The 23198-nt window shown below is 60.0% G+C and overlaps 1 protein-coding gene across 1 annotated transcript; it reads right to left on the bottom strand.

The window, feature by feature from the left end:
- Positions 1-5690: 5690 nt before the first annotated feature.
- Positions 5691-18859, bottom strand: LOC135999037 (nuclear receptor ROR-beta-like). Its single transcript, XM_065652442.1, has 10 exons — positions 18807-18859; positions 12076-12161; positions 11830-11971; positions 10815-11228; positions 9642-9763; positions 9171-9303; positions 8151-8258; positions 7673-7783; positions 6301-6413; positions 5691-5852 (listed from the first exon to the last, which is right to left on the bottom strand). Exons 1-10 carry the CDS (start codon positions 18811-18813, stop codon positions 5691-5693), a joined length of 1398 nt encoding a protein of 465 aa, XP_065508514.1. The 5' UTR covers positions 18814-18859.
- Positions 18860-23198: the final 4339 nt, after the last annotated feature.

Here is a 23198-nt window from a genome sequence, read left to right as displayed (position 1 = left end):
GCGCACTGGGAAAGCGAGTCCCGCCAATGGCCGCCGCCGCGGGGCTGCCGGCGTCGTGGACTACACTTCCCAGCGTGCCCCGCGGCGCGCCCACGCTCCCCGTCACGTGAGGGGGCCAGCCGGCTGCGGGGCGTGGGCTGAGGCGCGGCCGGGCCGCTACGGCGGCCGAGAGGGACAGAATTGTCAGGGGGCGGGGGCCTGGGCCCGATCCCCATCCCTAGACCCACAGGGGAGGCTCTGCTGCCCGGAGCGGGTGGGCTTGTCACGGCCCCTTCACCACACGGGTGTGTGCACGGCCCCTGAGGGCTGGGGGAGCCCCAGCGGTGGCACCAGGGCCGAGGAGAGGCCACTTGGACCCGGTCCCCATTGCCCCGACCCCGCAGCTGTGACACCCCAGCCCCGAGGGCCCCGCCGGTGCAGGCCACGCTTGTCCATGTCGTTATTGTTTTATTTTCAGGTAAACAGAGCAGGTTGAGGAGTGGGGGTCCGCTTTGTGACCCCCAGCAGCACCTGCAGAGGAGACTCGGGCACCCATGGGCGCTGTCTCCGCAGGGGGTTAAGGCACCCGGGTGTTGGTTCCCACCAAGCTTCAGCTCCAGGGTCAGCTACAATGGCTGGGAGGCAATAGCTGGATTTACATCTGCCATTAAGTACTGATTTAACTTCTGAATAAATCGGTTAAATCAGCAACAACTGACCTGGTGCTTGTGTGACTTCGCCCTTTCAGCAAAACAGGGCGCTGGGGGATGAACAGACCAATCGCTCTGACATGTCTGCGCAGCCGCTGCCCAGCCCCGCTGAGCGCCGCATTTAGACACTTTCTGGATTTATACACTTTTGTTTGGTTCTATAGCTCCTAACTCCTTATTTGCATTAGCCTCCGTAACAATGGTACCAGCCCATCTTCAAGGTACCGGCTCTGTGTAAATGCTGTTAAATTTGCTGCATATAAACCCTGCTTGACTTCAAAAACATCCACAAGCGCCGGGGCTGCGGTTTCTGTAAGCAGCACTCCCAGCTCCAGGCTGTGAGATTCAGACTCGTCCCCCTAACCCTCAGTTGAGACCTTCAGAGCCCCGCTCTGCAAAGTTTCCCTAAAATCCAGCTCTTTGGGCTCGTTGCTTGTGCTCAGCCCCTGCTCCAGGCCGGCTGCCCAGCTGTGCTGGGCACTGGTGGCTGTGGTGACCGCTGGTGATGCTCCTGGCTGCGGAATTTGCCAGCTGGGCAAGTGTTTTTCAGGAGAGGATCAGGCTGCCTCTGCCATCCACCTAGAAGCACCACAGCCCCGGAGGGAGTGTTTTAGCTGTAAACCAGTAGAGGTCACTCGGTCCCAGTAAATCCAGTGCTATGGGAGATGTTGGTACACCAGTAAGAGAGGGAGGGCAGGGACAGGGACACTGAGCACCCAGGTCACCCGGTACAGCAACTCCTCGCTGTGCCCCGTGTGGGACAGACAGGCTCAGGTTGTCCCATCCTGTCACCTCGTGCTGGGGGTGTTTGGGCTGACAGGGGCTCCCTGGGCCCGTCCGGTGATTCTGTGATTTGCAGGAGTCCTGAAATCCATCTTGTGTCCAGGGCACCGAGCTTAGAATCACAGAATCGTTTCGGCTGGAAAAGCCCCTCAAGATCAGGGACTCCAACCAAATCCCAGCCCTGGCACTGCCCCGTGTCCTGAGAACCTCATGTCCGTCTGTCCAACCCCTCCAGGGATGGTGACTCCAGCACTGCCCTGGGCAGCCTGTTCCAATGCCCCACAGCCCTTTGGGGAAGAAATTGTTCCCCAGATCCAACCTCAACCTCCCCTGGCGCAACTTGAGGCCGTTTCCTCTGGTCCTGGCGCTTGTTCCTGGGGAGCAGAGCCCGACCCCCCCGGCTCCAAGCTCCTTTCAGGCAGGTCAGAGATCAGAAGGTCTCCCCTCAGCTCCTGTTCTCCAGCTGAACCCCCAGCTCCCTCAGCCGCTCCCATCACCCTTGTGCTCCAGCCCCCCACCAGCTCCGTTCCCTGCTCTCAACTCGCTCCAGCACCTCAAGCTCTTTCTTTTCTAAAATGCTCACAAGGGTTCTGACCCCCGCGCAGACCCACGGGAGTCAAATCCAGCCTCCCCCCAGCTCCCTGTGGCGTGTCTGGCTTTAAGTGACGCTGTTAATACTTTACAACACTAAAATCTCACCTGGTGTCCAAATTCAGCTCCGCATCGGGGCTGCTGGCATAGCCGGGTCCCAAGCCCGCTGAGGAAATAAAAGCTTTTTCCACGACCTTGAGAGGTTTCGCTTCCAGTCTCACCCTTTGCTAAAATTTGGAAGCAGAGTCACTATTTCCAACATTATTAATATTTTTTTTCCTTGCAAAACAGACTTTATTTTTCTTCCTGTAAATTTTGTGCAATATACAGCTATATACCTATAGAATACACCTCAATACAAAGTTTTGTGTCCATACATTATATTACTTTTTATTTAACGTCATGAAAAATTCAGACAACGCTTTTGTCCTTAAATAAACATTTCTCCCTCCCCTGCCCTTCCTTCCTAGCTGACTGGTCCGAAAGAGGAAATTTTATTTAGTTATTTTCTTTTCTTTAAAAAAATAGAAATTACAATCTTACAAGACAGAACATTCAACGAGAACAGAAGCATTTTCCTAAGTCTAAAAAGTAAAACATTTCCATAAAACCTGTTGGTATCTACAGGTAGGTGTGTATGAAGGGTGGTAAATGGAAAAAAACCCAAACGTTTTCCATTTCTTCCTTTCATTCATATAGATAAAAAAGAACATAAAACCAACCAAAACTTTATATATTTTTTTCTCTTTTGCACCAACATTCACAAGAATATATATTATATATATATTTTATCCATTTTTATACACAGTGTGAGGGTTCTGGAGGTGGAAATGCACACTCAGCTAAGCTGCCAGAGCAACGAACAAACACAAATTCATCTTCATCTGGACAAGAGCGATCCCCATACAAGGGAACTGCTGTCGAGCTCTGAAAATAAAGCGGCAAAATGTCTGGAGGGATGGAAACATCCCCGAGGCGCCACGGACTGAGCACGACACAAATTGGGGCCCTCGGGGCTCCCGTGCGTGGCCTCCACTGCCACATTGCGAGTGAAAATCTCCCTTTTTCAGACATTTCTACCCAGGTTTTCTGTTCACCCTTTCCCCACGAGCTCGATGCCCGGCCCGGCGGCACAGAGGAACCTGGGGGACCTTGGCACGGCCACCCGAAAGCAGAGGTGCCGCAGGCGGTTCATCCCTTGACACCCCTTTTCTGACGCGTTCCGCCCGGCCCAGGCATGAAATAATTTCACCTATATTTAAACATTTATCCCCTCCCAAGAAATAATTTAATTGACAAGTTGCTTCCTTCAAAGAGAACTTCAAAGTGCAGGTTCCCGCAGTTTGGCAGGTTGAGTCGCACATGTTTAATACTTTCAGTCTTCCCAAGATTCCCACAGGGGCTTTTATTGCGCAGAATCCAAAATCCTCTCCCAGGAGGTGAATGGATGCTGTGTTGTAAGCCAGAAAAACGCAACCAGTGGCGAGGGCTCAGTCTCTTCCCAATTTAAGGTGCTTTCTTGGTTTCTTTGCCGGATGAAATGAAAATGGTGACGTTGACCATTGGCGCATGAATACCGAAGATGTAAAGAAGGGTCTGTGCTTTTTTTTTTTCTCCCTAAACATTTCACTCGTGGCTGTTTCCTCTGAGGAAGAGAGAGCTGCTGTCCCACAGAAACGGAGGGCGAGAGCCCTGGGAAGTGAACGGTGACATTGGAAATTATTCTTAACAACAACAACAAAAAAAGGCACAACCCTCTAGAAAAAAGAAAAAAAAAAAAAAAAAAAAAAAAAGGCGGCAGTGCTGACTTCTCACTTCCGTCACAGCTTTAGGATCCGAGAGGGCAGGAAAGATGCGCGACACCGGAGAACGACGCGTTGGCACTCGACGTCGGCAGGGTCAGCAGCCGATCCCGGGCATGGGGAACAGCACAGTCCCAGGTTTTTCCCCACCTTGTACCAAAGCAGAAATCCCATCGGCTTCCCGGCGAGTCCTCCCTGGTCGACGCTGGTCCGTGGTCACCCAAAGCATGAATATCCCCTACCATCGCTAAGAAAGCTGTTCATTTAGTTTAAGGGATGCAATTATGGCATTGAAAGCCTTTGGTTTACACGCAGGGATGATCTGGGCTGCCAGAGGACGGGGTTGGACATACAGGGAACCAACACGAAGCATGAAGGGTCTTGGGATTTTAGCCCTTTGTCAGCAGAAACAGCGGCTGCCTCGGAGCGCGTTTTTCCCTTGTTGCTTTTGGCATTTGTTTCAGAAGGAGCAGGAATAGAGACGGAAAAACCATCTGCAGAGCGTGGCTGGAGCGTCCCTTGAGCGGTGCCACCAGCTGCGGGTTATCACAGCATCACCCCACAAATCCACCCCATCGCCTTCGGAGCCTCCCAAGCTTGGAGCTGCAGGTCCTGGCCACACCGTGACTTCCCGGGCAAGGAATAAGGACTTTTCTCTTCCCTTTGTCCCCAAATGTCAGTTTCTCCACTTCAGAAGACCTCAGGTCCTGCTAAATTGAGAACAGACCCCAAAATAACAGTTCCCTGGGGGTAAAATCCTGGGTCCAACAACCTGTGACAGCAGCCGTGGTGGCAGTTGCAGTGCGGGAGGAGGGGACCCGGCGGTGGGCTGGGCAGAGGAAAGGCCACAAAACCTCCCCTGGGCACCAAGCCACGGGACAGAGTTTCACCGTTGTTGATAAGAAAACTACAGGTGACAGCAAAGAGACACAGCCTGCGGCGGCACGTGGGGACAGGCACCGAGCCCCTGCGCCCTGGGCCCGAGCAGCCAGGATTTGGCCATGGTCACAAGGGCAAAGCCCGTCTTAGAAATCTCTTGGGATGCGGGAAAGTGGTGCGAGGTGGGTCGTCTTCCCGAATCGGCTCTGAAAAGCCCAGCGGGACGGGGAGCTGGCATTTGGGAAACTGCCGTGATGGAGCACATGGAGACCCTGCCGCGCTGGGCACCCTCTCTCTCAAACCAGCCTCCTCCCCGGGGAAATCCTGCGCTCAGTTCTTCCCCAGTCTTTCTCAACCAAGCTCATGAGGTCACCCCGTGGGCTCGCTGCACCCATGGGAGAAGGAATAAAGCAAAGGCGCTGCCTTCGCCCTCCCGTTGGCTCCAGCCCAGAGCTGTCCCCACCAGCCCGGCTCACCCCTATTCGGCCGAGTGTGCATTGCCCCTTCTTTATCCCATGCCTTGTGTTTGGGTAAAAAATAAAATAAAAATAATAATTAAAAAATAATAATAATTAAAAAGAAGAGATGGAGAGTGCAGCCAGGACAGTGGGAAGGGCCGTGCTGCTGGCGTGTGCATGGCGTGCGCTGCCCCGGCACCGCAGGGAGGACTCGGTCCCTTTCCACCGCCGGGAGCATCTCCTCTCCCGAGCGGAGATTTCACATTCATTTCACCGGTATGGCAAAGTCCGTTCGCTTTTTCCTTCAAGGTGCTTTACATTCAAGAGCTATTGCAATCCATAGCGAGGAAACGGGGCCGGGGAGATCCCCCAGTCCCCCAGGTTCTCTTGAGTTTGATTATTTGATTTAAATAAATTGCCCCAAACCTCTGAAGTTTAGTTCATCTCCAAATTTTGGGCAAGTCGAAGGGGGCCGGCAGATCCCAGCCTTAGCTCTCCCGTGGGTCGCTGTACTGCAGCTCCGAGTTGAAAACCTCTTTATAGAGGGGTGGGAAGTTCATGGCCGTCTCTGGGTGCAGGAGACGGAAAAATTCCAGCTTGTCCAAGTGCAGGTTGCAAATGGTTTTCATCAAGGGCAGCTTGGAAACCATCTATGGGGAAAGAAACTGGTGACCACTGGGTTTCCTGGCCAGCATCCCTCATGCCACCATTCCCCGTCCTTTGGGGACAAGCGGGTGGCTTTGGGGACAAGCGGGTGGTGCTGGAGACACCAGCAGTTCCCCCATCTTTGGGCAGCCTTGTCTCCAAACCCACGTCTTTCCGCAGGACAGCCAGCACCGGGGAGGGTGCGAGGAGTCCCCCAGTGTCCCCTGTCTCCATCCCAGCTCCGTCCTGCCCAAAGCATTCCCAAAACAGCTGTTTACCCCAAAACGCCACTGCCCAGCTCAATGGCACAGGACGCTGCGGCAGAGACACACGGCCCTTGGGAAGAGAAATTCTCCTTCAGCAGGTCCCAGGGCTCACCCCCCAAAACCTGCTAACGAGCTCCGGCACAGGCACAGCCACAGCTCGGACTCCTCCGTGCCCCCGCGCTGCTACCTTGGAGAGCTTGTCCTCGGCCGAGTGTTTCTTCTGGATCTCGTGCTGCAGGGCCACGTAGATCTTGTCCTGCAGCTTCTGCACCTTCTTTGACTCCGTCAGCCACGGGCGATCTGCAGGGGACAGCGGGTCAGCGCTGCCGCGGGGCTCTACCCAGCACGGCGTGGTGGCCTCTTGCCATTTTAACCCGCCCTGCTCCCTGGGATGGTTTTGGGGACAATGACACAGCCGGGTGGCCCCCCTCCACCCCGCCGGAGGGAACACGGCTCCTCCTCTCACCAAGTTTGGCAGATGCACCTTGTGCATTTTCAGATGCATTTTTTTCCCCAACCTCCTTTCCCGGGAATAACTTAAATCGTATACCATGGAAGCAGCACTGAGATTTCTGGATCAGCTCTCCCAGATTTGGCATTAGACCCCCCTCACCATCCCGTACTTGGAAGAAAGATGGGGACAGACTTGTGAGCAGGGCCTGTTGCGATAGCACAGGGGGTGATGGTTTGAAACTAAAAGAGGGGAGATTCAGGCTGGACATGAGGAAGTTTTTTCCCCTGAGGGCGGTGAGAGCCTGGCTCGGGTTGGCCAGAGCCTGAATCTCCCCTCCTGAGGCTCCTGTCCCCACACCTGACACTGTGCTCTCTCGGGTGTCCTGGGGGGCTGCTGCAGTTGGGGGCTGGATGGGCAGGAGGGCTCACACCTGGTGTCACAGGGGTGCGAGGACAGACGAGGCATCAGGGGCTGTCCCCAAGGCAGGGGAGGGGACGATCCACACAACCTCGGGTGCGCTGCGCCCCATCAGCGCCCAGCCTGGAGGAAGTGCCGGGCTTGGGGCTGCCCGAGAGCAGTGCCCTTGATTTTGCCTCAAGAGAAACATGTTCTTTCTGTATCTAAGCGTAAAACAGCCAAGCGTGGCCAAAAGCATCCAATCAAGAGCATAGCGCACCAGAACTCTGGGCAGAGAGTTACAGTGCAGCTAAGGAAGCCCAGACCTTACTGAGGTCTCAGGGCAGACCTTACTGTGGCTTTTCTGGACCTAAAAGAGGCTGATAAGATGGGGACGGACTTTTGAGCAGGGCCTGTCGAGACAGAACAAGGAGTGATGGTTTTAAACTAAAGGAGGGAGATTCAGGCTGGACATGAGGAAGGAATTGTTGCCCTGAGGGTGGTGAGAGCCTGGCCCAGGTTGGCCAGAGAGGTGGTGGCTGAACCATCCCTGGAGACATCCCAGGCCAGGCTGGACGGGGCTCTGAGCACCCTGAGCTGGTGCAGATGTCCCTGCCCGTGGCAGGGGGGCACTGGGGAGCTGGGAAGGGCCCTGCAACACAAACGAGTCGATGATTCCCCAGCCAGTGTCCCCCCCGTCCCCACACACCCGGGGACAGCAGGACGGCGGCGGTGAAGAGCGCGAGCTCCTCGTCCGACAGCTGCAGGCGGCACAGGGTCCTCCCCAGCTCGAAGATGGCGCCGATGAGATCGTCACAGCCTGATGGGGGACAGCGGCGAAGAGAAGAGGCGCATGTCACAGCTCTGCGCTGCCTGGTGGCACCTCTGCACCCCACCACCCCAGCAGCACCCTCAGAAAGCTTTGGGAGAGGAGACGGGTGAAGGAGCGCGGTCCAGCACAGGATGCTCAGCATCGCTGGGCTTCGGGCTGGGGCAGAAAGCGGGTCCAGACCACAGTGCACAACCTGATCCAAATGGGACTGGGGACAAACGCAGTGAGGGTCTCACCCCCTCCTGTCCCCCGGGGATCCCGCCCAGCCACCCTTCACCCGGCTGTAAACCTAGCCCCATCTGAGCATCGAAAGGAGAGGAGAACCCCAAGAAAGCTGTAGGAAAATGGCTCTTACCAAGAGACTTGAACATCTGCACGCTGCCAAACTTCCCCTCGAAGAGGACGGTGTTGTTCAGGGGGTTGAACGCGCGGATCATGCGGATCAGGAGCACCTCGAGGCAACCTGGCGTAGGCAGAGAGAGCAGGGCAGGGCGCGGGTTCCATCATCCCAGGGCCAAATGGAAGAAAGAGGAAAGCCCCCAGTGCAAGTTTGAAGTCCAGATTGTTCATTCCCAAGAGCAGAAATTCCAATAAATCCAATTTTTTTTTTTTTTTTTTTTAAAGGTTTCCAATTTTGACGATGATATTTCACCAAAGGGACACATTATCCGGTCATTCATAGCCAGACACAGAGATTGTGGTGGAGCGCCGAGAGAGGAGAGGGTGAAAACAAAATAAATAAAAAGAAAACAGAAGGAAGAAATGAAAGAACAAGTTAAACTCCAGCGTGTCGGGCACGGCCGGCTCTGCGTTCGGGGTGCAGCACCCCACCGGCATGCTGGCACACAGCCCTTGTGAAGCTCGCAGCTCCCCAGCCCCAAAAGTTTAGAAACTGAGTAGCTTTTCCAATTTTTTGGCATTTTGGGGCTTTTGCACATTCAGTCCCCTTGTCTGGGCATAGAATCACCAGCCCGGGCAGACGGATGGGTGGGGACGTGGGTGTGAGCACCCCTCTTCCTGGGGAAACCCCCAGTGCTCCTTTCCATCCCACTTTCTGGGTGACATTTGGTTAAGGGTGATCATGAAGAAAAGCTTCTGCTGCTCCCCACGTCCCCCTCTGCACCATCGCCCTTAAAAACGACCTTAAACTCCTTCCAGCCACCACCTGCTCCCCAAACACCAACACCGAGCCCAGGGACATCCCGAAAGGAAAGCTCTGGGCAAGAGAAAAGACAGGATTTGCCTTCAGCACTGCGGCTGCTGCTTGGGAGAGGTGGCGAGGATGCGAGGGGGACAGCGGGGACGCAAAGGGGATGGCACGGATGTGAGGGGGACAGCGGGGACGCGAGGGGGACATTGGGGACCCCGCTCTTACCGGCTTTCAGGAGGATGATCTGGTCGTTCTGGCAGAGCTCCATGAAGCCATCGATGCGCTTGGCGAACTCCACCACATACTGGATGGCGTTGGAGATCTGCAGCGAGCACTGCTGCCACATGGCCTCGCAGCTCTGCGGGCACAGCGGGGACGTCCCTTAGGGTTGCCTGTCACCCGTCACCTCAGCTTTGCTGCTACCCTGTCACCTTGACTCTGCTGTCCCCCCGTCCCCACTCCACGGGGCAGGGAAGTGACCCAGGTGCCATGTCACCCACGAAGGGTGGTGGCACAGGGACACCCAGGATGTGACCTGCCACCCACACCCCCATATCCTCCCCAAACTGGGCTTTTGCAGCCCCCAAAGCACCACAAGACCCTCCTCATCCTCCTCGCCTTCCTCAGCACAGCACCGGGGACAGTGGCGGCCTTGCCGAGGGCTGCGGTGGCTCTGGCCGTGGCGGCGGCGCTCACCTTGCTCTGCAGAGCACGGACCTCCTCGGGGGAGTAGAGGCTCCAGGCCAGGTGCTTGAGCTCCTCCGTCGTGTACTGGCACGTCTCCAGGTGCGACTTCACCACGTTCTGGGCCACCCGGTCTGCAAGGCAAGGGACAGGGGGTGGTGAGTCCTGGGGAACCCCTTGGCCCCCCGTCACAGACTCATAGAATAGTCTGGGTGTGAAGGGCCCTTCCCAGCCCCCCCAGTGCCCCCCCTGCCATGGGCAGGGACATCTGCACCAGCTCAGGTTGCTCAGAGCCCCGTCCAGCCTGGCCTGGGATGTCTCCAGGGATGGTTCAGCCACCACCTCTCTGGCCAACCTGGGCCAGGCTCTCACCACCCTCAGGGCCAACAATTCCTTCCTCATGTCCAGCCTGAATCTCCCCTCCTGAGGCTCCTGTCCCCACACCTGACACTGTGCTCTCTCGGGTGTCCTGGGGGGCTGCTGCAGTTGGGGGCTGGATGGGCAGGAGGGCTCACACCTGGTGTCACAGGGGTGCGAGGACAGACGAGGCATCAGGGGCTGTCCCCAAGGCAGGGGAGGGGACGATCCACACAACCTCGGGTGCACTGCGCCCCATCAGCGCCCAGCCTGGAGGAAGTGCCGGGCTTGGGGCTGCGCGAGAGCCGAGGACGGGTTGGTCCCTCGCTGCGAGGGCACCTGGGGCTGGATGCATCCTGCAAGGAGCCCAGGGCTGCGCCGACCAACAGGTAAGTCGTAAATGTTTAACCTGGAGAACAGGAGCTGAGGGGAGACCTTCTGATCTCTGACCTGCCTGAAAGGAGCTTGGAGCCAGGGGGGTCGGGCTCTGCTCCCCAGGAACAAGCACCAGGACCAGAGGAAACGGCCTCAAGTTGCGCCAGGGGAGGTTGAGGCTGGATCTGGGGAACAATTTCTTCCCCAAAGGGCTGTGGGGCATTGGAACAGGCTGCCCAGGGCAGTGCTGGAGTCACCATCCCTGGAGGGGTTGGACAGACGGACATGAGGTTCTCAGGACACGGGGCAGTGCCGGGGGTGGGTTATGGTCAGACTCGATGATCTTGAGGGGCTTTTCCAACCAAAATGATTCTACAATTCTATGAACACCATCCCCAGGGCTGCACGCCCCATGTGTACCCAGCACCGCGCCAGGACCCCGCCGGCGCTCACCGATCTCGAGGACAGAGATGTCGGCGGGCAGCTGGCCGCTCTCCAGCGCTCCGTGCACAAACAGCGCCGGCTCCAGCATCAGCTCGTAGATGGACTCCTGCTTGATGAGCGTCGCGTCAGCCACGTCCAGGCTGGACTGGTCGGGCGAGGGCTGCGCCGAGGTGAGCAGGTCGAGGTTGTAGTAGGTGCTGCTGCCTTCGGGGGTGAGGGGGAAGTCGAAGAGGAGCCCGTCGGACAGTGTGGAGATGTCGTCCAGGTCCGAGAGCCCGCTGCTGACGCTGGTGGTGTAGACGCGGCTCAGGGGCTCGGGCTCATCCTTGGGGCCGCCGCTCTGCTCCTGGCTCTGCTGGTGCTTCTGCACTTCGGCGTACAGGCTGTCCCGCTGCTTCTTCGACATGCGGCCGAACTTCACCGCTGCTCGGGGAGGACGGGGGGGTCACGTCAAGGCAGCTTCGACCTACAGAGACCACCCGCCTGCCCTGGGACGGGTCCCGGCTCCCGGGGGAGCGCCTGGTTGGGGGGTGTCTGAGCCCTGAGTTTGGGGCAGGGACCTCACTGGATGCACCTCCACCCCAGACAGACCCTGGGTCGAACAGAACCAAAACTACAGGGTGTTTCAAAAAGATGAACCCCATTTCAAAGTAATTTCAATTTGAAATTGAGTCCACCTTTTACAAATATACTGTATTTAAATTTTCCTGCAGAAAATGCAAAAGCATTTCTTGCTCTCCAAAGCCCACTTTTCCCTGGTCTGGCCTCCTGGGGGAGCATGTGGTTTGGGGGTGTCTGATCTTTGAGTGGGGCAGGGACCTCATTGGATGCACCCCCCACCCCACCCCAACCCTGGAACAGAATCTATTTAAATCTTCCTGTGAAAAATGGAAAAGCATTTCTTGCTCCCCAAAACCCTCCTTTCCTTTTTCTGGCCCCCTGGGGGAAGCAGCTCAGGCCCCGACAGCCCAACTCCCCCCGAGGGGGAACGGACAGACCCCTGGGGACCGCGGGCAGGACTCACCGTCGCGGGACATGCCCAGCGCCAGGCATTTCTGCAGGCGGCAGTGCTGGCAGCGGTTGCGGTTGGTGCGGTCGATCAGGCAGTTCCTCTGCCGGGAGCAGGAGTAGCTGGCGTTGTTCTGCTGGCTCCTCCGGAAAAAACCCTGCACGGGACAGGGAGGGGTTGGGAAATGTGTTGCCAGCCCCTGCGGCCACCCATCTCTTCTGGCACCCGTCCCCATGTGTCCCCGAGCGTCCCCAGGCTCACCTTGCAGCCTTCACAGGTGATAACGCCGTAGTGGATCCCCGAGGACTTGTCTCCGCAGATCTTGCACGGGATCACTTCGATTTGGGCTGTGGCAGAGGGAAAAAAAAAAAAGGGGAAACCGTGGTGCTTAGCGATGGTTGGTGCTGAACTGAACGAGGGAGATCACCCTCCCTCTGTGACAGCCTCTGCTTGGGACTTGGGGAAACTGAGGCACGAGAGCTGGACCCACCAGCACCTCAGCCCTTCCCACACCTCAGCGAGGACCCCAAAAAGGTGCATGCAGGGAACAGACACCCCCATCTGCTCCTCCATCCTCTCCAGCACCAAGAGATGGTGAGAAAAGCCCCTTGAGCTACGACAGCACAGCACATTTGTGCGCCAGCCCACCCCGGACCCTTTTTTGGAAGCTTTCCCCGCATTTTTCAGCTGGTGTGTGCATGCTGGGGGGCACCCAGGACAGGGACATCCTCGGCACAGGGACCATCCTCATCCCTGCAGCCATGGGCTTTCTCCTGCTGGGGGTCTGGCCCAAGCAGAGGGTGTGGGGGCCCCCTGTCCCCCCCCGCCTCGGCAGCTCCTTTGAAACCCAGGACCAATATAACCATCACCAGCTCAAGGTCCCAGCCCCCTTCCCCCCTCAAATCCGCTTCCCTCCCCACTTCTGCTTGGCTGGCACTGAGCTGCTAATAGGCTTCGTCCTCCTCATTTTCCAGCTGCCCCAGATCTGGGCTGACTCTGCCCACCCCACGCGCGCCGGGGGGGACACGGGCACCCCCAGGACTCGTACGTGCCTCCCGGCATCTCTGCACCCTCTAATCCCCGCTCCAGCCCCCGGCCGGGCTCAGCCTGGCGTTGCTCTCAAGGGTGCTGGGCAGCCGCCGCTGCAGCAAAATAACCCCCCCGGCCAGATTACGGTTATTTCCAATCTCCTGGGCCGGTGCAAATCCGCAGCTCCAGTAATTCCCTTCTGCCTCGCTTCTCCCCCGGGAGCGAGCGGTTCTGGCCGAGGGACATGTTCTGCAGGCTGCTGCTGGTGGAGGCCACCTCTGTGGGTGACAGTCTCCGTGCTGTGTCACCTGCACCCCCAGCACCCAGGGGTGCCCCAGGGGTCCCTCCCTGCTTTGGGGGAGGCCAGGCTGGCTCAGCAGCAGCCCTGATGTGCAGGGGGGCGGCTGGGCTGCCATCGGTCCCCACGGGATGCTATCGCTCACCCCCTGGGGATGCTGTCGGTCCCCAAGGGATGCTATTGGTTCCCCCGAGGGATGTTATCAGCACCTCACCCAGGGATGCCACTGGGTCCCCCACAGGGATACTATTGGGTCCCCCCCCCGCCCCCAGGGATGCTATCGGTCCCCCTCCCAGGGCAGACTGGCTCCCAGTCATCCAGGGAAAGAACTTGCCCCGAGCACGGGTGCGAGTGGTGGGGCTGGATCCCTTCCCCATCCACTGACTCGCTGCTCAGCTCCTGCCCCCAATGCACCAGCAATTTTGGGGTTCACCCCTCCCTGAGCCAAGGGGGTCACATCCCAGCCCCCCCGACTCTGTGCTGGCATCACAGCCCCAGGTTTACCCCTTTGCCAGACACCCCCCAATTCCCCAGCCCACCCACCACCTTCGCCCACGCTGCCAGAGATGGGGGGGCAACCTGCAAACCGTGGGGACCCCTCCCCACCCTGACACCCTGCCCAAGCCCCGTCACCAGGGGATGGGACAGAGGTGGGGGCAGCGCAGGGGGCACAGGGGCGTGATGCCACCCCTGGCAAGAAGCCACGTTGGTTCGTTATGCAACGATAATTGCAGCCGCCGGGAGCAGCGGGTGATGCATCGCCGGGGCACCGCGCCCTCACGCCCGCAGCCGATACTCCAGCCCCTCCAATTAACCAGTAACCCCAGCCCCCCCAGTTACCGGTATTCCTGGCCCCCACCATTCACTGACAAAACAGTCAGGCTGAGCGTGGCCCCTGCACCCCACAGGGCCCCAAAACCCATTCACTGGCTCCCAATGACAGCGATGGCTTCACGTGACACCCACGGCCAAATCCTGCCCCTGCACCCCCCAGGCCAGGCACAGGAGACCCCCCAGAGACCCAGAGCCAAGGGGGCGCGGGGACGATGCTGTCCTGGCTCCTCCAGCGCCACCCCTGGATGCTGCCAAGGAGAAGCCCCAACCACTCGCTGTGCGTCCGCAGCCTCTTGGGGTTCTAATTAACATCCTGCTAATTACACAGCCATGCCCACCGCCGGCACCTGACCCGCTCATAAGACATTCGCTCCAAATAACTGACGTGGATATATGGCCATAACCCCAGCACAATGGCAAGGACAGCCCAGAACAGCATTTAATCGCCGCTCTGTTTGTAAACCCTGGTGAATCACCACGCTGGCTCCCTCGGCGTCCCCTTGTCCCGCCCCCCCCAGAGCCCCCACAGTGGCTGGACATCCCCCTGGGACAAACTCAGCAGGACAGGGAGGGACGTGGGTGCCGGTGGGGTGGCCGCAGTGACACCCCGCATCCCCCAAATCCCACTGCGATCGAGGGGAAACATCACAGCAAACCCCACGCTCAGGGTATGGCCACCCGCCGTGCCTCAGTTTCCCCACTGGGATGCTGGGCTCCTGCTGCCACAACCCTGTGAGCATTGGCCACACTGTGCAAAACGGGGTTTATTTAGGTGGGGACAAATCTTTTCGCCCTGCCTGGTGGGGAGGACAGGCAGCAAAACTCCCCCTCAGGGCCAGCAAGGCCAAAATAGGGGGCAGGAAAAAAAAAAAAAAAAAAAAGTTTAGAAAAAATAAATAATAATCTTCAGCCGGCAATTAAAATGTCCCGGCTGTGGTATTTGCTCTCCTCCCACTGTAAACACTGCTTGCCCAACTCCCGCCCGCTGCCACCGGCCAGCCCTTATGTAAGTGGCACCGTCCGGCCACCGGCTCGGCCGTGCCCAGCGGTTGGTCCCCGGTCCGCTGGCCCCCGCCGCAGCCATCCCGTCCCACTGACACACTTTCTGCCCGTGGGTGAAACGCAGCGGCCGCTGCCGTTAACCCTTCCCACGGTCACACCGGGGCTGCACCTGACCTCCCGAGGATGGGGCCTTTGGGGCATTTTGGGGTGATACCTCGAGCTGGGGACACCCGTTTGCCACCCCAAGAGCTGCAGCTGTCTGTGGGGGACACAGGTCTGTCCCTGCACAGTCCCCAGGTTTCCTGTCACCCCCTCCCCTGGGTGTGCACATGGGGCCACGGGAGCAAACCCACCCCGGGGACCTGGGTGCCCCTTGCCGGGGGGGTGGCACCAGCCCCGCTCTGCGTGTTTCGGAGGCGGCTCCGTGCCTGTTCCTGCCCCAAATACCCCCTCAGCTGCCGGGGGGGCAGCTTCCCTGGTGCCCCAACTCATTACTAGCAACACCACTGGGAAAGTAGGTTTGTGCCCCATCCCGCTGCCACGATCGATGCCGCAGGACGGGCACCTCCGGTAATTAGCAGCAGCCCCCCCAAGGTCACAGGGATGCTCTGTCACCACTGTCCTCTCCCCGCAGTGACACAGGGGTGCAGGCGCAGCCCCCGCGGGGCTCAGCACCCCCCAGCGCATGGGAAGGATGGGGACACAGGGACATGCAGGGACCCGCAGGGACACACAGGGACCTACGATGCCATCCCACCTCCCCATGCCTGCCCCAATACCCAGCTCCGCTCCCTCATTCCCTGCAGGAACCCCTGACCCCGGGACCCTGCGCTGCTCCCGGCTGCATCTGTCCACAGGAGCCACCACATGTCCCCACAGCAATCGGCCACTGTTGTATTTTGGGAAGGCGGCCGCCGGGTAGGTGCGGCAGCAGAGGAATAAATAAGTAAATAAAGGGAATGATCACCCCTTCGCATCTGCTGTTTGTTTTGCTTTTGAACAGGCTCCCACGCTGCAGCACCCTGGGGTCTCTCAGCATCCCGGTACTTCGGCTGCCACCACTGGCAAGTCCCATCCCCATCTGTGCACCCCGTGGGTGACCCCGAGCACGCTGGGGCCACGCGAGGCTGCCGCAGTTTGCAGCATGTGGCCCTGTGGTTCAAAGCACCAGCTCCAGGGCTGTTAGGGCAATCAGGAATCGGGAAAAGAATCGGGAAAAAGGGCCAGGCTGTGATGCTGGAGGTGGGAAGTGTTTTCTTAATTGATTAGCAGAGATTTCCTGGAAGCTTGGGGCCAGAACGGGGCTCAGCCGCTCTCCCCCTGCCCCAGGGTGACACTCGGCCACCTTCGCTCCTGGCCACACAACCAGTGGCTTCGCAGCCACCTTGATCCTCAGCAAAGTGCAGTTTTCTCCCTGTCCCGCGGTGCAGTGTGTGTCCCTGGCTTGGAAACCCCAACAAGCTGGTCACCCCCAAGCAGCAGCGAGCAATGGGGCTCCCCCAGGGCCACCCAGCTGCTCCGGCTCACTGGCACCCGCGGCACCGCTCCAAGGCCACCCCTGCCACACAGGACACAGCCCTTTGCACTTTGGCTGGCACAGGAGGGTGGCACAGGTGTGGTGGCGGGGAAGGGGACCTGCCACCAGCCTGGGGTGGGGAGAAACTGGGCTGGAGCAGGAGACACCCTCATCTCTCAAGCCCTGCAGCTAAATCAGGGGGGGAATTATCTCCATGGGGCTAAATAAAGGCAGCGAGAGCAGCTCCGCTCACCACATCCAATAAAGCAGGCGCGATTTAGACATCAGCAGCTCTTTATATAGCCGCTGCCAAGTTCAAAGTTAAATATGATGGGGAGGAGGGACGGCAGGGCAGGCAGGGGATGCTGCCAGCACGGCCGGGCTGCAGGGTTAACTTGCTGCCACACGCAGGGACCGGGACCGATGTCTCCCCATCACTGCGCTTGTCCCCTCCACCTACTGCTGCTCCTCGGGGTTATGGGGGTCAAGGATCTCAGTTCCTGGCTGGATCCCTTGGGACCCCACACTGCCAGTGGCCAACTTTCTCCTCCATCTTTATTTTTGGGAGGCAAAGGGCACGGACATCCCCATCCCCATCAGCATCCACATCCCGCGCTACCCAGGACAGGCACAACCGTCGTGCAGGAGGACCGATGGGTACTGGCCGTCCTTGCCCGCGCCGGCGTGGGCACGCTGCCGAAACGGGCAGGGAAGCTCCTCCTCCACCCTCTCTGATTTTTTCCAATGACAGATCTAGGTCACTAGGACAAGTCGGAAAGGCTGCCGAGCCACCGCACGCTCCTCGCCACGCCACTTGCAAAACAAGCAAGCGGGAGGGCTGGAAACTCTATAGGATTAGAGCAGGCAAAGCCTCTTGCCCAGCCTCGGCACAGCCGCAGCGCGGGGAGGGACAGGAACGAGGAGCTGCTGTGGCCCCCGGGGAAAGGGGCAGAGTGGAGGTGGTTTGGGGGAAGAAAATAGAGATTGAATCGATTCAGTGCCGCCATGTAGCACTTGGGCTTTGGTGAGAGATGGGAACCCTGTGCTGGGTGGCACTGCGGGAAAAATGCCCAATGGAGGAAAATTATGTGATATCAGGGGGGTTCGGCCCTTAGTTAGGGCCAACATACTGTAATTGGGGAGGGGGAAAGAAAAACTATTTTTCAAAAAAAGGAAAAGTTCACCCAGCTGCTAATTAAGCCCGGTGCTGCCTGTGCAAGCGCTACATAAGAGCCAGGTGGTGTTATTAATTAAGGCAGGTGTTAACACTTCCCTCCGTACTAATAAAGGTGAAATCCTGGGATGTCATGGGGTGGGAAGGGGATGTGGGGGGCTTGCTGGGCTCCTCTATTACACAAGAGCGTTGTGGGCGGCAGAACCGCAGCATCTGCGCCAGGGAGGGAGGGAGGAAAACTGATTTGAGGAGCTCAAAGATAGACGTCCCCAAAAATACACCTTGATGTTCACCCTCAAAACACACCTAAATATGTGCACCCCAAAAACCACACCTGGAGATGTGCACAGCACAACTTCCAGCAAGTCCTGGTGCTGTGGAGGGCTCAGGCGATGATGGAAAATGGCTTTAATGGAGGATTAAAATCCCACCCCAGGGTGCTGGGTCCCAGCAGCTCCATGAGGAACGGGCACGGGGAGAGCTGGGTCCGGCCACCGCTGCGTCACCATCACCGGCCCCGGTGCATCGTCCCGCCGGAGCCTTCCTCCCTCCCTTCCTCCCTCCTCCTCCTCCTAACCGCCTGCTTTGCAAAGTGGAGGGGTGAAAAGTAGGAATCGCTTTTAATAACGGATCGAAATCAGGCAGGCGCTGGAGCGACTCAGCCCCTTCCCTGGATAAGGGGCACCCCGAAATTGCGGTTGGTCCCTCCGGCTGCACCGACCCGGCCCCGAACCGCCGCAGGGAGGGGGAAAAGGGGGGAAAAAAACCCGCAATAAATCCAGCCCTGGTAGGAGCAACATATTGAAGAGGAGATTAAGGGGTTTAGTGCGAGGAAAAGCTTAAGAGCGGGTCTAAGCCGGCGTCGGAAAGCAAAGCAAAATAAACAAGAATGTTATTCCTAATGAAGGGGGGAGCTGGGAGAGGCACACGGACCCCGCCGCGGCTGATGCGGGTCCCTCCGTGTCCCCAGCGGGGCTGATGCGGGTCCCTCGATGTCCCCAGCGGGGCTGATGCGGGTCCCCCCGTGTCCCGGCGGGTCTGATGCCGGGCTCCCCCCGTTCCCCAGCGGGGACAACTTTTGCCGCTGCCCCCCCGCAGCCGGGCGGTCCCCCCGCTGTCCCCGGCCCCCCAAAACTCACCTCGCATGGTGGCCGGCGGCGGTCAGGAGCGCGCCGGGGGGCGCATGGGGGGTCCTTGCGGCGGAGCGGGGAGCGGCGGCACCGGGAGGGACTGGGCGGCTCTGTCACCGGCCCCTCCGCGGCACCGCTGACCCACTTCTGCCCGAGCATGCGGCCGTTCACATGACGAGCCCGCCCCGCCCCGCCCCGCCCCTCCAAATCGGTTTCACTTCCAGCCCCACCTCCTGCCCTTCCTTCTCGTCCTCCTCCTCCTCCTCCATCTCCATCGTCTCCGCGGTCCCCGCCGCTCCCGCCTTGCCGGTGCCCGGCGCCGCACATGGGCGCTGGGCTGGGGGTGCCGGGGGCTGCTGGACCCCCGGCTTGGGGGGCACCGCGGGCTCTGGCAGCGGGGTGCTCGGCGCTGCACCGCCCATGGGAGGGCCGGCCCGGCCCGTGCTGTCCTGTCCCGGCTCGCCCAGGCACGGGGCCGCCTGCGTGTCCCGCGGCATCACCGCCCCGCGCGGCTCCGCCGTGTCCGGACGCGCTGGGCGCGGGGACCCCGGCAGGACAGGGTGGGGGGCCCTGGAGAAGGTGCAGACACCCAGCGCTGGGGGGGATGGGGGAGACTTGGGGACCCTCAAACAGCCACATCGTGTCCCCGCACCACGGTGCAGGTGACATGGTCTGAGGGGACATCCCGGCTGGGGGACCTGCGGTCCGCGGAGCGCGGGTGGCAGCAGTGGGAAGCTCGGGAGGTGGCGGGAGCCGTTTCCACCCCGTCCTTCCTGCTGTGACGCACAGAGAGGGCTTTGGGGGCCGGGTGGTATCCTGGATAATGTGGCGCTGCAACACGTTGCGGTAATAAACACAGAGAAATGGTGGCTCTGGACCACACAACGAGACCTCGTGGTCATTGCCAGAGGTGTCGGCATGAGGCAAAGCCCCATGGCTGGGGTTTGTGGTGTGGGTCCTGCACCAGGTCACCAGAGTTGCGGTGGTGCCACATTGCAGGGGTGGGGGGTTTGGTCCGTGTCACAGGCAGACCAGGGCTCAGGGTGCAGGGGACATGGTGCTCAGCAGCACCCGGGGGTGTCTGGGTCCTGGGGACAGTGGCGCTGGCCTGGAGACCTGCTGTGTGCAGAGGTGGCATCTACCGTGGGCATGAGCACAACGTGCACCACAGGCATGGGCATGGCACCTTCCACGGACGTGTGGCATCCACCATGAACTTGGGCACGGCATCTTCCCCGGACACAGCACCCACCATGGACGTGGGCATGGGCGTCCACCACAGACATGGCACCAACCATAGACATGGATGTGGCTTCTGCCATGGGCACAAACGAGCCCCCAGCCGTGGCCATGGCTGTGGCATGGGCACCATATCAGCCATGGTGCCATTCACCATGGGCACAGATGTAGCCACCACCATCAATACACACGTGGCATTGCTGTCTCCTCCCCAGACTCCCCCCTGTCCTCACAGTTGGGCTCTTCAGGGGGCACTGTGGCCCCCAAACCCTTAAATTAAACCATTTAAGCAGGTCTGAATTGGCTGATTTCAACCCCCACCTGTCCCCAAGCCCGGGGCTGAGCTGGGGGTGCAGGGGTGCTGCCGGGCGGGTGGCAGAGGGGCTCTCACCAGCACTGTCCCCGCACTGAGCCTCGGTGGCGCTTCATGTGCTCCCACCCGTGTGCCGAGCTACCCCCTCGCTCTGCTGCGGCGCGGGAGAGGCTGCGGGCAGGGAGGGGGCTGGTGAAGGGGTGCGGGGGGGCCGAGCCACCTGCCGCGCTCCAGTGCTGCTGTCTGACATGATTTTGCTGATGGCGATTGGGAACGGGTTCGCTGCTCTCGCCGCTCGGATTCGCTCCTTCCTCCCGGCTTTCCTTCCTCCTCCGCATGGATGGGCACGCGGACGGGACGTGGGGCGACGTCTCGCCTCGGTCTTTACAGGCTCCGCTTCCAGCGGGGCTGCTGCGAGCACAGCCCCTGAGATCTGACCCTGGCACACATTTCGGGTGGGGGGCAGCCCCTGTGCTGGCAGCGCGTGCAGCGTGAGGCCACTGCCTGTCCCCGAAGGTCACAGGCACTGCCCGAAGGAGGTCAGCCTCATTAGCCGCGTTTCACAGATGGGGAAACTGAGACCGGGAACAACACGGTGACTCTTTGGGGCACGCGGGGTCCGGCCCTGGTGAACTCACCCCTCCCGCAAGGCGGTCGCTGGCTCGCCATTGGAACAGTTACGGCCAAACCGCACCGGAGCAAGAGCAAAAATACTCCCCGAGTGCCCCCGGTGCAACCCAAAAGTATGAGGTTATGTAAGTGGCACCACACCTACCGTGAGCAATGCCAGATCCACGCACCCTCCCCGATACCCTCACCTTAACCCTTCACACACGGTGCCCAATGTCTGCCACCGACCGGCGTTGGGACGGCCCGGGGAAAGTCCCAGGGAGAAGGAGATGCTGGGGGGCCACTCGAGAGGGGACGGCCTGTTGCAGTTCTGGGGCTCAGCCCCATGGATTTGGGGCTGCAGGGGTGGAGGTGGAGAGGTTACATGGCACCAGGACCCCCTTTTATCTTCACCAGGGCCTCACCCTGCGGACTTGGCTGCATTTAAACTGGGGTCTTGGTCCCAGCAAAGCCAGAACTGAGGTGGAGCCGATTCACTGTTGGTGACAGGGGAGTCCCTGGCATAACATCTGCTCCTGAGAGAGGAACAGCCTCTCCTACCCTTCCCCAGGGCTGTTCTGGGTGCGGCAGCACTGGAGGCCACTGAACCTCCCCTAAAAGCTGTCACCCCGCTGTACGCTGTGACATGGACCCCAGTGCTGCTCCGCTCTCAGCTGCTCAATGCAGAGACGCTGACCCTGGCGTCACGCGGTGACATCCCAGCGATGGGGAAGCAGCGGGGCTGGAGCTGCCAAAAGTGCTGCCAGAACCCGGATGGGTGCCGGAGCTGCACCCCCCTGGGCGATGCCAGGGGACGTGGCCAGCGGGGCTGGATCCAGCCCATTGCAGGTGGCACCAGCATCCGGAGTGGAAAAGAAACAAAACCTCTGCCACCCCATCACTGTCCTGCCCTTCTCCTCCTCCTCCTCCCTGGCCCGGCCTCGCCGACGACTCTTTGTGGTCAGGGCCAGGACAGACGCCAGGACGCCGCCAGCCCATGGCCGTGTCGCAGCAGTGGCTCTGCCACCAGGATCATCCCGATCGGCCGCTGGCCTGGAGGCGAGCAGGAATTTGGGACGACACCACCTCACCTTAATCACTGTTTGCTCTCGCTGTGCCCCACCCAGCGAGAGGGGAACCTCTCCTCCCGCCCGGCATCGCCCATCCTGCACCCACAGCCCCTCACCCGGCCTCGGGGACCCCGCGCCCCGCCGGGGCTGTGCCGGGCTGTCCTGCGCTCGCCCCAGCTGGCAGAGCTGTCCCTGCGGTGGCTCTGCCGTGGAGTCCTTGCCATGGCACTGCCAGGGCATTTCACCTCCCCGTGACTCAGTTTCTCACTGGGAATGGCCAACCTGCCCAGTGGGGAGCAGGTCATGGGGTGAACCCGTTGCTGGTGGCCGCAGATCAGACCCCAAAGCTCGTCCCTGGGTGCCCCGTGGCAGCCCCAGTGCCAGGGCAGGGTCCCGTCCCCAGTGCCAGGCTCTGGGGGGGGTGCGGGCAGTGGGGACAGGGGCAGGGTGGCTGCAGGGGATGTGGGGGCACTTGCAACCCCCCAGCCTTGATGTGGGGTTAACACCGCAGACAACCCATGCTCAGGGACAGCTGCCCACTGCTTTGTCCCCTCCATGGCATCGCTGTCACCTTTCCTCCCCACCTTGCTGCTGAAAGGCCGCGGCAGTGCACGACAAGGGTCCAGTGCCCTCGGACCACGGTGACAAGATGTGGCTTTGCCACCTGTGCCAGCCCCTGGCAGCCGGCCAGCTCTGGCATGGCGCTGGGCACGTGGCTCTGCCAAAGCGGCGTGAGTCACCGCCCCACGGCACAAAGCTGGCATGGGGCTGTGGCGTGGGGCTGTGGCGTGGGGCTGTGACATGGGGCTGTGGCACGGGCTGTGGCGTGGGGCCATGGTGGTGGCACGTGGCACAGCGTGGGTGCTGCTTGGACACAGCAGGGTGGGTGATGAGCGCAAAGCAGAGCGTGGAGAAGGGGAAACTGAGGCAGCAGTGGGGTGCACACCCAAGTCCCACAGCCTGTGCGGGGCTGTCCCTGTCCCCACGCAGGGCCAAGGGCTGTGTGGGGATGGGGGGCTGGTGGGACCAGGTATAACCAGAGCCCCCGGCTGCATGACTATAAGGGACATCCAACATCACAGCAATTACCTGGCCCTTAATCAGCTGCGATGCAGGGTAACGAGGCTAATTGGAGCTGTGGCTGGCAGAGCTGCTGGTGGGCCAGGGAAG

This window comes from Caloenas nicobarica, chromosome 27, assembly GCF_036013445.1.
Source record: "Caloenas nicobarica isolate bCalNic1 chromosome 27, bCalNic1.hap1, whole genome shotgun sequence".
NCBI classification, from domain to species: Eukaryota; Metazoa; Chordata; class Aves; order Columbiformes; family Columbidae; genus Caloenas; species Caloenas nicobarica.
The sequence above is the reverse complement of the archived record's forward strand: the minus strand, read 5'-3'. Positions and strand labels throughout refer to the sequence as shown.

What these genes read in the sequence shown, in the direction of transcription:
- LOC135999037 (XM_065652442.1), bottom strand. An exon ending in GATCATCCTCCTGAAAGCCG is followed by an intron (nt 8,259 to 9,170) that starts GTAAGAGCGGGG and finishes TGCCTACGCCAG; the next exon opens with GTTGCCTCGAGGTGCTCCTG. An exon ending in CCGAGGACAAGCTCTCCAAG is followed by an intron (nt 5,853 to 6,300) that starts GTAGCAGCGCGG and finishes CTTTCCCCATAG; the next exon opens with ATGGTTTCCAAGCTGCCCTT.